This window comes from Oncorhynchus nerka, linkage group LG24 (genome assembly GCF_034236695.1).
Source record: "Oncorhynchus nerka isolate Pitt River linkage group LG24, Oner_Uvic_2.0, whole genome shotgun sequence".
Classification (NCBI taxonomy): Eukaryota; Metazoa; Chordata; class Actinopteri; order Salmoniformes; family Salmonidae; genus Oncorhynchus; species Oncorhynchus nerka.
In genome coordinates this window covers 46171632-46183971 of record NC_088419.1, presented here as the reverse complement: position 1 = coordinate 46183971, position 12340 = coordinate 46171632, and the positions used below count along the sequence as shown (strand labels likewise).

At 47.3% G+C, this 12340-nt stretch overlaps 1 protein-coding gene across 1 annotated transcript in view; it reads right to left on the bottom strand.

Annotated features, from left to right (window-relative positions):
- Positions 1–718: 718 nt before the first annotated feature.
- Positions 719–12340, bottom strand: part of LOC115125236 (pleckstrin homology domain-containing family G member 1-like) — a 148541-nt gene continuing 136919 nt past the window's right edge. The window contains 4 exon segments of the mRNA XM_065008926.1: positions 719–3930; positions 4105–4584; positions 4587–5961; positions 6149–6271. Coding sequence (XP_064864998.1) covers positions 2897–3930; positions 4105–4584; positions 4587–5961; positions 6149–6271 — 3012 coding nt within the window. The 3' untranslated portion in view covers positions 719–2896.

The window sequence follows — 12340 nt, the reverse complement described above, 5'->3', positions numbered from 1 at the left end:
TGGAAAAGTGGTTGTTTCTGGAGTTTAATTGCGGCAACTTGCTGAAAATTGTCCATAGTGTCCCTATCATCTAGTTTGAACAGTTATGTTTAAAACACATGTTTAGTTGCACTCTGGAAGTACATGTTTGATGCACTCTGGAAACAATGTTTTAAACATAAACTGTTCAAACTAGATGATAGGGACACTATGGACAATTTTCAGCAAGTTGCAGCTATTGAACTCCAGAAACAGCCACTTTTCCATAAAAAAGGTTTAAATCATGTTTGGTTGCACTCTGGATACAATGTTTAATATCATAACTGTTCAAACTAGATAATAGGGACACTATGGACAATTTTCAGCAAGTTGCCGCAATTAAACTCCAGAAACAACCACTTTTCCATAAACAAGGTCTAAATCATGTTTGTTTGCACTCTGGAAGTACATGTTTGATACACTCTGGAAACAATGTTTTAAACATAAACTGTTCAAACTAGATGATAGGGACACTATATGGACAAGGTCCGGATCCCCATTAAAAAAATATATATTGGGTCCATTCGGGTCAGGTCTGATTGATCTTGGGTCTGTTCAGGGCCGGGTCCAACCTCTTCTCTGAATAGCTCTCATGCAATCTTGTATATGAATTTATCCATCATTTATCCATCATGTTTTTCAGTCATGGGTAGCTTACAAGTGTCTGTGTTCAACAAAAAAGTCACTAACCCCCCCCAAAAATGTTTAAGTATGTATTTTCTTTATTGTCTCAGAATCATTTATTTTCTTGAGGAATGATAACTAGACAAATTACACTGCACTTAACTTAAACACTAAAGCATCATATTGCATGCAATAATAACTTTCCTAAAATGTACATCTTTACAAAGTGTTCACAAATCAAATGTTACAAAAAAGAAAGAAAAAGTGCAAGAGTAAATTCAATTAAAATGTAGTTTGACAATCCCCTCCAGTGAAACACAAGAAACAAAATATACCATGAACAAAAAAATCATATTTCATATTTTTAAGTTGTTTTGGATACATTAACGTTGCTATGGTATTGTCCATTCCAACTTTTAATTTATTATTTTGATAAGAATAAAGTAAAACTAAACATTTTTGTAACATTCACAGTAAAAAATAAAAAAAAATTGTATCCAAAGTGTCTCAAAATTCATCAAGAAGACAAAGTTTTAATAAATACATTTTATTCTAATTTACAAACTTTGGTCAATAATATTATAATTCAACAGCAATGTGTGGGGTCAAGAATGGGGATTTTTTTTGTAGATAAATAAGATGTTGTAAGTGGGACACATTGATTAGTTCAAACATGTATCCTCACTACTGAAACTGTGAAGTGATGTCTAGGTCAAACACACCCCACCCCACACCCCATGGTCCCTCCTAAAAACATTTATTTTTATTTTTTACAAATAAGATAAAATAACATTTTAGGTTCTTGGTATGCATTTTACCACTTAACCTACATAGTGTACGCAAAGCACTAATATATAATTCAGAACATTTTCAGACACACAGATTCAAAATAAATAGATAACTCCTATTGCCATTTATTGAAAATAATTGAAATATCAACATACTGTACCTTTCTCTTTATTTTAAGATTATTCTGTTTAAAGCATGATCCTGCAGTTATGACAAAGCAGGTTGAGAAAGCTGAATCATTATAGGAATACTGGTATAGGCTATCTGCTGCTTGACGTCACCACAGCTCAAAGTAAAATATAGGTCAACTCATCTTAATGAACAGTATGTGTGGAGGCTCCAAGCTTAAAAAGGCATCTGGATCCTATTTAAAAAAATACATATATTATTGCTGATAAACTGTCCATGCCTAGCCTGTAATCCTGAGCTAATTGCTTGTTCAGATTGTTAAATTGGTTGATACTGTATTTTATACAGTTAAAACACTATAGGATCATCCCTTTGATAACGGGTAAGCTCATCTATAGGAAGTTAAATAAACAAAACAACTTTTAAAAAGGAATAACTTTTCCGATACTCAAAGGTTGAAACCTTGATAAGGGGGTTGTTTACTAGATGTTTAAAACAGCATATTACAGCAACATAACCCCAATTCAGCCAGTGCCATTTCCTCATCAAGAGATGCTAGCAGTCTACAGCAGGCTACCAAATTACATTTTTGGAATGTCAGTATTTTTGTTGAAGGGGGAAAGGGTTAGAATGAATGGATCTGTACAGTATATGGCATCATCATTTCCAACATCTCTAAAATATAACCTATATGCTTCCCTTTGAACCGTAAGCCCATACACTCTGAGCCCCTTACCACACCCTGTTGGACTCAGCAACATCATCTACAGTTTGCTAGAATGATAACTTTGACTTTGACCGTTTCATGGTTCTTTTTCAACTTATCTAAAATAAATATGAATGTCAATCTACTTGACATGGAAAGACTGTAAGGAAGTGCTGTGGTGGTGGAGTGCCTCTGCAGTACTAGTATGTTCCTGTACTGTATTTTGCCATGACTACTCAGATGCAGTATTTGGCATGTTGTTTTGTGACATGTTGAACTTTGACCATGTGACTTTGGCGAAGCTGCAGTATTGCACGTTGTGTGTGAAATATAACTGTGAGGCTAAGATGTATATATCTATTTTCATGTTGTCCTGAAGACTCTGACAAAGCTACAGACCTGTGTTGTGTGTAGTGTGTACAGTGTGCTGAATTTAGCATTTAGTGTGTCATTCCTTGTCATAATAACTCTAGACGTGTTGTGTGTGGAAGGAAATCATGTCCTTTGTTTTCTTTTGTGTATACTGAGAGTTATTTGTTGTCATGATAAGAATGGCAAAGCTACAGATCTGCTTGTGCTACATGCACTAGTGTGTTCATATGGTGGTGTGTTAAGGGTAGTCAAGGCGACTCAAGCAAAGCTACTGGAGCTGAGGCATTGGAACTTCTCTCTGAGTGATTGGATGATGTTGGACTGGTTCTGCTGTGTCTGCTGCTCCGCCCGCAGGTACTCCTGCAGACGCTCCCGGTCCATCAGCCCACAGGAGGACCTTACCGGAGTGCAGGGAAGACTCTGGATTTGACTCTGGGCTGGTCCCTTGGAGCTACCACCACCACCCCCACCACCACCGGTGATACACTGCCTGGAGCAGTCCTGATCCCACTCGCTCTCGTTCTCAGAGCGGATCTCTACGTAATCGTCGTCGTCATCGTCGCCATTGTCTTTGAAGTTGGCCATGTAGTTTTGGGTGGCTGTGAGCATGCTCAGTGCAGAAGCATGGTTCAGGACCACCACCTGACTGTCCTGGAGGGTGAGGTCAGAGTGACCATGACCGAAACTGGACTGCTCCGGGAGGCTACTCTGCCGCCTGGCAAGGACCAGACTGCTGGGGACATGGAGTCTTTCTGAGGATCTCTGGACTGCAGTCGAACCACGCTTGGACCTGACACGATCATTCTCCTTCTCCTGCAGGTCACCCAGTGAGCAGATAGACTGGCAGCGGCAGTAAGGAGGTGGTTTAGAGGAGGAGGAGGAAGATGAGGGGGAGTTAAAGGAGGTCTGTCGTTTAAAATAACTGTACACATGCTCCTCCTTCTCGCTGGGGGCGGAGACACAAGAGCTCCATCGCTGGGTGGGTGAGGTCTCCGGAGAGGGAGGTAGGGTCTTTAGGGTTGGGACGGAGGAGGCAGGGGTGAGCTTGCTCTGGGGGGTGGAGGACAGCATCTCTGACACAAAGCTGGTCAGCTCCCCGTTGCTGTAGGTTGAGTGGAGCCAGTCGTCTTCCTGCCCCAGGGAGGAGCAGGTCTCAGGCAGGGATTGGGAAGAGGGTAGCGCTGGGTGGGAATAGTGCGAGCCAGAAGGGCACAGGCTACTGGAACCCTGATCTGGAGGGTCTTTAAACATCACCTGGTCATACAGCTGGGAGTACTCGGCTATCCTCGCACCTGAGACAAAGTGAGAGAGAGAGAGAGAGAGAGAGGGGGGGAGATGGAGATGAGATGGAGAAGGAGACAAAGAGGAAGAAGGGGACAAGGAGTGACATACAAAAATAATACACTAGTTAGGTGTATATATCATGACTGTAAGGCATAAGCAACTACTGATTTTGTTTATGTTACCTATGGCAGTACCATCTTGCTTCTTCTCCTCCAAAATGGCTGCCAGGTCATTCTGCTTCTTTTCCAGGTCTTTCTGCTGCTTCTTCTCCTCCCTGTTGCGTCCTCCTGACATGTCGCCGGGGTCCATGCTCTTCATGCGGAGCAGCTGGTTGGCCTTCTTGATCTTTTGGCTGTACTGGCGAGCCATCAGGAACACACGGTTATTGGTCTTGTCCATGAGCTCCTGGGAGAAGCTGTCCACTGAGTCACCCAGAAGGAGAGAGGAGGAAGCCAAGGGAGAGTCCAAAGCCAGCTCCCCAGGGAACAGACTATGGAGGTCCCTGATGGAGGGTTCCCTCTGGCTGGGGTGCTTTTGGGGCAGCTCCCTCAGCTCATCATCATCCTCTAGATGGAAGCTCCCAGTGCTGAGACGGGACAGTTTGTTATGGATGCTCTTGACTGTCCCAGGAGGGGCAGGGTCTGGGACGGCCGGCAGGGGAGGGACGGGGGAGTGAGGGGAGAGTGAGAGGGGAAATGGTCCTCGTCTTCAAAGGTACCCTCTCTGAGCAGCTCTGGGATTTTGAGGATGGGGATGGTGAATTGGTGAGGTGGGGTCACAGTGGGAGGGTTGGGATGGTGGGCTAGGGGGCTCTTGGTAGGGGGGCTGCATGTTTGTGGGCTGGCTGTATGTGGGTTGTTATTTTTGGTGCTGCTCTTGACAGATGAGTTCTTGGGGGCCTCGCTGGTGCTCATGGGAAATGCGGTGGGAAGGCGTTCCACTTTCTTCTCGTTCTTCTTGATATAGTTTTCCAAATCGTTCCAGATCTCGACCACCTGCTCCGACATCCAGTCATTGGAATGTTGGGACAATGTTTTCGAGGCAGATGAGGAGGAGTTGTCCAGTTCAGAGGTGCCATGGACGGGATGGGAGTTATACTCCATCCCTTTGTCCTCCCCAAAATGGAAGCTTTCCTCAGATACGAAGCCCCCTAGTCTCTCACAGCCCATCAGGTCAGTCTCAGAGGCAAACTGGAACAGACTGTCCCTCTCCTGTGCCTTTCTGTCCCCGTCCCTGTCACCCTTCGCTGGGGGCTCCCTGAAGCAGATAGTGTCATATATGTTCTCCTCCTCCACGATCTTCAGCTCCTGGGCAGTGGAAGAACGGTTAATGTCAGACAAGCTATCTGGCTCGATAAGAGTCTCTGTAATACCCCCTGTCACCCCGGTGTTTAGGGCCCTAGGGCCTTGTGTGTCTCTAGGGCCCTCTCGCTGGACCCCCCGACCCTCCTGCTCCCTCTTGATCAGCCCCATGCTCTTCAGGTCCTCGTAGCTGATGTTGTCATAAACATTCTCAATGTCGTCTATCGTCAGGTGCTCGGCTGATAACGAACCCGAGATGTCATTGCTGGAGGATTCGATGTGGATCATCTCTTGCTGGTTGTCATCCTGATCAGGGCGGCTCTGTTGGGAGCCAGTCTGTTTCTCACCCACGCTGCTGGCTCTCCGCAGCACTCTGCTGTCCCCGGTGGACGGGGGGTCGATCTGCACTATGGGCACCTGCTCCACATGCCAGCTGCAGGGTCGTCCCTGGGTCCGGCTGGGAGATGACATGACCTCTGACCTAACAGGAGGTGGTTCTGGTTCTGGCCCACCGGGCCCGGTGGGGACAAACATCTGGTAGATGTCCTCGTCCTCCTCGTCCATGGTGCGCTGGCGGGTGGGGAACATGGCTCTGCGGACGCGGTGATCCGCCCAGATGTTCCCCACCGTCTGGGGGTCACCGTCTGGGACCAGCATGGAGGGGACGTTGGGTTCCGGAGGTTCATCTGTCACACAGGGCGTCTTTAGGAGAGGAGGGTGGTGACGTTCCTTATTCCTCTGGATAGAAGATTAGATTATTTTGTAAATTTGCAAATGAAGATGTACTAGCTTGCTCTGCTAACCAACGAGTGTGGTGAAAGTCTATTTCTTAGATCAAACACAGAACTTTATTAAATTACAGTTACAAGTGCAGTACACAATTATTCCTACTAGTCATTCTCATCACAGTGTTAAGGTCAGTCACCTGTAGGTCTGAGGAGCTCATGTTGAAGGTCTTCCATTGGTTGATGCTGCTGTCTATAGACGCCTGTTGGTTCAACCTCTTCCTGCTAGACTGTCCTGGGACTTGCAGCCTCTTTTCCCCACCCTGCAACACACAGTTAGAAAATCATGCAATGAGCATACCTTTACCTATCTAATCCCTTTATACCTGCAAAGGGGCTAGGGCAATGGGCTAGGGTTACGGGTTAGCCAAAGCTTCCCACCATTAGCTCTGACAAATTGAAAACCCGAGTCATTGGCGACTCCATTACCCGCAGTATTAGACTTAAAAGGGAATCATCCAGCGATCATACACTGTTTACCGGGGGCAGGGCTACCGACGTTAAGGCTAATCTGAAGATGGTGTTGGCTAAAGCTAAAACTGGGGAGTGTAGAGAGTATAGAGATATTGTTATCTACGTTGGCACCAACGATGTTAGGATGAAACAGTCAGAGGCCACCAAGCGCAACATAGCTTCAGCGTGTAAATCAGCAAGAAAAATGTGTCGGCATCGAGTAATTGTCTCTGGCCTCCTCCCAGTTAAGGGGAGTGATGAGCTCTACAGCAGAGTCTCACAACTCAATTGCTGGTTGGAAACTGTTTTCTGCCCCTCCCAAAAGATAGAATTTGTAGATAATTGGCCCTCTTTCTGGGACTCACCCACAAACAGGACCAAGCCTGGCCTGCTGAGGAGTGACGGACTCCATCCTAGCTGGAGGGGTGCTCTCATCTTATCTACCAACAGAGACAGGGTTCTAACTCCTCTAGCTCCACAATGAAATACGGTGCAGTCCAGGCATCAGGCTATTAGCCAGCCTGCCAGCTTAGTGGAGTCTGCCACTAGCACAGTCAGTGTAGTCAGCTCAGCTATCCCCATTGAGACAGTGTCTGAGCCTTGACCTGGGTTGGGCAAAACTAAACATGACGGTGTTCGCCTTAGCAATCTCACAAGGATGAAGACCTCCTCCATTCCTGCCAATATTGAAAGAGATCGTGATACCTCACATCTCATCTCACATCTCAATACCTCACATCTACTTAATGTTAGATCCCTTACTTCAAAGGCAGTTATAGTTAATGAACTAATCACTGATCATAATCTTGATGTGATTGGCCTGACTGAAACATGGTTTAAGCCTGATGAATTTACCGTGTTAAATGAGGCCTCACCTCCTGGTTACACTAGTGACCATATCCCCCGTGCATCCCGCAAAGGCGGAAGTGTTGCTAACATTTACGATAGCTAGACTTCCGGGTTGGAGCGAGCGGTCGCATCTGCACTCGGTCCGCAGGTAGTATTACATTTCATTTCATTTCATTATAGTACAACGGTTTGATTTGTCTAATCTTATCAATTTCTTCTTAGCTAGCTACACAGCCGTCTTTGTATCATAGATAATTGCGTAATTATCGTATTTCGTCGTCCTAACGCAGTCTACACTGCCCTGCAGCTAGCCAGCTAGCTAACGTCCACCGTTAGCTAGTCCACCGTCTACCGATTAGCATCACAACTATTACACTCAACTGAACGACTTGATTAGTGTAGTGTTAGCTAGCTACATAGTTGTCTTTGCTGTCTTCGTACCCAAGATAATTGTGTAGTTTAGAGTGTGTAGTTTTATGTCGTCCTTAACATAGGAGACTCTGCTAGCTAGCCAACAGCTAGCCAACGTCTACCGAACAGAACTTCTGCACTCAACAATGGGTCGCATTTCGCTTCGCTCCACAGGTAGTATCACATTTTTCATTTCATTTCATTACAGTACAACGGCTTGATTTGTTTGATCGTAGCTAGCTATATAGCTAGCTACATAGCCGTCTTTGTATCAAAGATAATTGTGTAGTCTAGAGCGATTTCCTAGGTTAGTTAGCCAGCTATTGTCGTTCTTTTAACGCAACGTAACGTAATCAACACTGCTAGCTAGCCAGCTAGCCCCGAATAGCAGCACAGTAGAAACTATTACACTCAACGGAACGACTTGATTAGTGTAGTGTCAACAACGCAGCCAATGCCAACTAGCCTACTTAGTCAACAACGCAGCCTCTGCCAGCTAGCCTACTTCAGCAGTACTGTATCATTTTAATCATTTTAGTCAATAAGATTCTTGCTACGTAAGCTTAACTCTCTGAACACTCGTGACGTGTAGTCCACTTGTCATTCCAATCTCCTTTGCATTAGCGTAGCCTCTTGTGTAGCCTGTCAACTATGTGTCTGTCTATCCCTGTTCTCTCCTCTCTGCACAGACCATACAAACGCTCCACACCGCGTGGCCGCGGCCACCTAATCTGGTGGTCCCAGCGCGCACGACCCACGTGGAGTTCCAGGTCTCCGGTAGCCTCTGGAACTGCCGATCTGCGGCCAACAAGGCAGAGTTCATCTCCGCCTATGTCTCCCTCCAGTCCTCGACTTCTTGGCACTGACGGAAACATGGATCACCACAGACAACACTGCTACTCCTACTGCTCTCTCTTCGTCTGCCCACGTGTTCTCGCACACCCCGAGAGCTTCTGGTCAGCGGGGTGGTGGCACCGGGATCCTCATCTCTCCCAAGTGGTCATTCTCTTTCTCCCCTTACCCATCTGTCTATCGCCTCCTTTGAATTCCATGCTGTCACAGTTACCAGCCCTTTCAAGCTTAACATCCTTATCATTTATCGCCCTCCAGGTTCCCTCGGAGAGTTCATCAATGAGCTTGATGCCTTGATAAGCTCCTTTCCTGAGGACGGCTCACCTCTCACAGTTCTGGGCGACTTTAACCTCCCCACGCCTACCTTTGACTCATTCCTCTCTGCCTCCTTCTTTCCACTCCTCTCCTCTTTTGACCTCACCCTCTCACCTTCCCCCTACTCACAAGGCAGGAAATACGCTCGACCTCATCTTTACTAGATGCTGTTCTTCCACTAACCTCGTTGCAACTCCCCTCCAAGTCTCCGACCACTACCTTGTATCCTTTTTCCCTCTCGCTCTCATCCAACACTTCCCACACTGCCCCTACTCGGATGGTATCGCGCCGTCCCAACCTTCGCTCTCTCTCCCCGCCACTCTCTCCTCTTCCATCCTATCATCTCTTCCCTCTGCTCAAACCTTCTCCAACCTATCTCCTGATTCTGCCTCCTCAACCCTCCTCTCCTCCCTTTCTGCATCCTTTGACTCTCTATGTCCCCTATCCTCCAGGCCGGCTCGGTCCTCCCCTCCCGCTCCGTGGCTCGACGACTCATTGCGAGCTCACAGAACAGGGCTCCGGGCAGCCGAGCGGAAATGGAGGAAAACTCGCCTCCCTGCGGACCTGACATCCTTTCACTCCCTCCTCTCTACATTTTCCTCTTCTCTCTCTGCTGCTAAAGCCACTTTCTACCACTCTAAATTCCAAGCATCTGCCTCTAACCCTAGGAAGCTCTTTGCAACCTTCTCCTCCCTCCTGAATCCTCCTCCCCCCCTCCTCCCTCTCTGCAGATGACTTCGTCAACTATTTTGAAAAGAAGGTCGACGACATCCGATCCTCGTTTGCTAAGTCAAACGACACCGCTGGTTCTGCTCACACTGCCCTACCCTGTGCTCTGACCTCTTTCTCCCTCTCTCTCCAGATGAAATCTCGCGTCTTGTGACGGCCGGCCGCCCTACAACCTGCCCGCTTGACCCTATCCCCTCCTCTCTTCTCCAGACCATTTCCGGAGACCTCCTCCCTTACCTCACCTCGCTCATCAACTCATCCCTGACCGCTGGCTACGTCCCTTCCGTCTTCAAGAGAGCGAGAGTTGCACCCCTTCTGAAAAAACCTACACTCGATCCCTCCGATGTCAACAACTACAGACCAGTATCCCTTCTTTCTTTTCTCTCCAAAACTCTTGAACGTGCCGTCCTTGGCCAGCTCTCCCGCTATCTCTCTCAGAATGACCTTCTTGATCCAAATCAGTCAGGTTTCAAGACTAGTCATTCAACTGAGACTGCTCTTCTCTGTATCACGGAGGCGCTCCGCACTGCTAAAGCTAACTCTCTCTCCTCTGCTCTCATCCTTCTAGACCTATCGGCTGCCTTCGATACTGTGAACCATCAGATCCTCCTCTCCACCCTCTCCGAGTTGGGCATCTCCGGCGCGGCCCACGCTTGGATTGCGTCCTACCTGACAGGTCGCTCCTACCAGGTGGCGTGGCGAGAATCCGTCTCCACACCACGTGCTCTCACCACTGGTGTCCCCCAGGGCTCTGTTCTAGGCCCTCTCCTATTCTCGCTATACACCAAGTCACTTGGCTCTGTCATAACCTCACATGGTCTCTCCTATCATTGCTATGCAGACGACACACAATTAATCTTCTCCTTTCCCCCTTCTGATGACCAGGTGGCGAATCGCATCTCTGCATGTCTGGCAGACATATCCGTGTGGATGACGGATCACCACCTCAAGCTGAACCTCGGCAAGACGGAGCTGCTCTTCCTCCCGGGAAGGACTGCCCGTTCCATGATCTCGCCATCACGGTTGACAACTCCATTGTGTCCTCCTCCCAGAGCGCTAAGAACCTTGGCGTGATCCTGGACAACACCCTGTCGTTCTCAACTAACATCAAGGCGGTGGCACGTTCCTGTAGGTTCATGCTCTACAACATCCGCAGAGTACGACCCTGCCTCACACAGGAAGCGGCGCAGGTCCTAATCCAGGCACTTGTCATCTCCCGTCTGGATTACTGCAACTCGCTGTTGGCTGGGCTCCTGCCTGTGCCATTAAACCCCTACAACTCATCCAGAACGCCGCAGCCCGTCTGGTGTTCAACCTTCCCAAGTTCTCTCACGTCACCCCGCTCCTCCGCTCCCTCCACTGGCTTCCAGTTGAAGCTCGCATCCGCTACAAGACCATGGTGCTTGCCTACGGAGCTGTGAGGGGAACGGCACCTCAGTACCTCCAGGCTCTGATCAGGCCCTACACCCAAACAAGGGCACTGCGTTCATCCACCTCTGGCCTGCTCGCCTCCCTACCACTGAGGAAGTACAGTTCCCGCTCAGCCCAGTCAAAACTGTTCGCTGCTCTGGCCCCCCAATGGTGGAACAAACTCCCTCACGACGCCAGGACAGCGGAGTCAATCACCACCTTCCGGAGACACCTGAAACCCCACCTCTTTAAGGAATACCTAGGATAGGATAAAGTAATCCCTCTCACCCCCCCTCCCCCTGAAAAGATTTAGATGCACTACTGTTCCACTGGAGGTCATAAGGTGAATGCACCAATTTGTAAGTCGCTCTGGATAAGAGCGTCTGCTAAATGACTTAAATGTAAAAATGTAAATGTATAGCAAATTTAAATCTTAATGTATTTTTTAAAATTACGTTTTCGTCTTTTGAGCTTATAGTCATGAAATCTATGCAGCCTACTCAATCACTTTTTATAGCTACAGGCCTCCTGGGCCATATACAGCATTCCTCATTGAGTTCCCTGAATTCCTATCGGACCTTGTAGTCATAGCAGATAATATTTACATTATTGATGACTTTAATATTCACGTGGAAAAGTCCACAGACACACTCCAAAAGGCTTTCGGAGCCATCATCGACTCAGTGGGTTTTGTCCAACATGTCTCTGGACCTACTCACTGTCACAGTCATACCCTGGACTTAGTTTGGTCCCATGGAATAAACGTTGTGGATCTTAATATTTTTCCTCATAATCCTGGACTATCGGACCACCATTTTATTACGTTTGCAATTGCAACAAATAATCTGCTCAGACCCCAACCAAGGAGCATCAAAAGTCATGCTATACAGTAAATTCACAGACAACACAAAGATTCCTTGATGCCCTTCCAGACTCCCTCTGCCTACGCAAGGACGTCAGAGGACAAAAATCAGTTAACCACCTAACTGAGGAACTCAATTTAACCTTGCGCAATACCCTAGATGCAGTTGCACCCCTAAAAACTAAAAACATTTCTCATAAGAAACTAGCTCCCTGGTATACAGAAAATACCCGAGCTCTGAAGCGAGCTTCCAGAAAATTGGAACAGAAATGGCGCCACACCAAACTGGAAGTCTTCCGACTAGCTTGGAAGAACAGTACCGTGCAGTATCGAAGAGCCCTTACTGCTGCTCGATCATCCTATTTTTTCAACTTAATTGAGGAAAATATGAACAATCCAAAATGTATTTTTGATACTATAAAGCAGCATTCCCCAAGTGAGGATGGCTTTC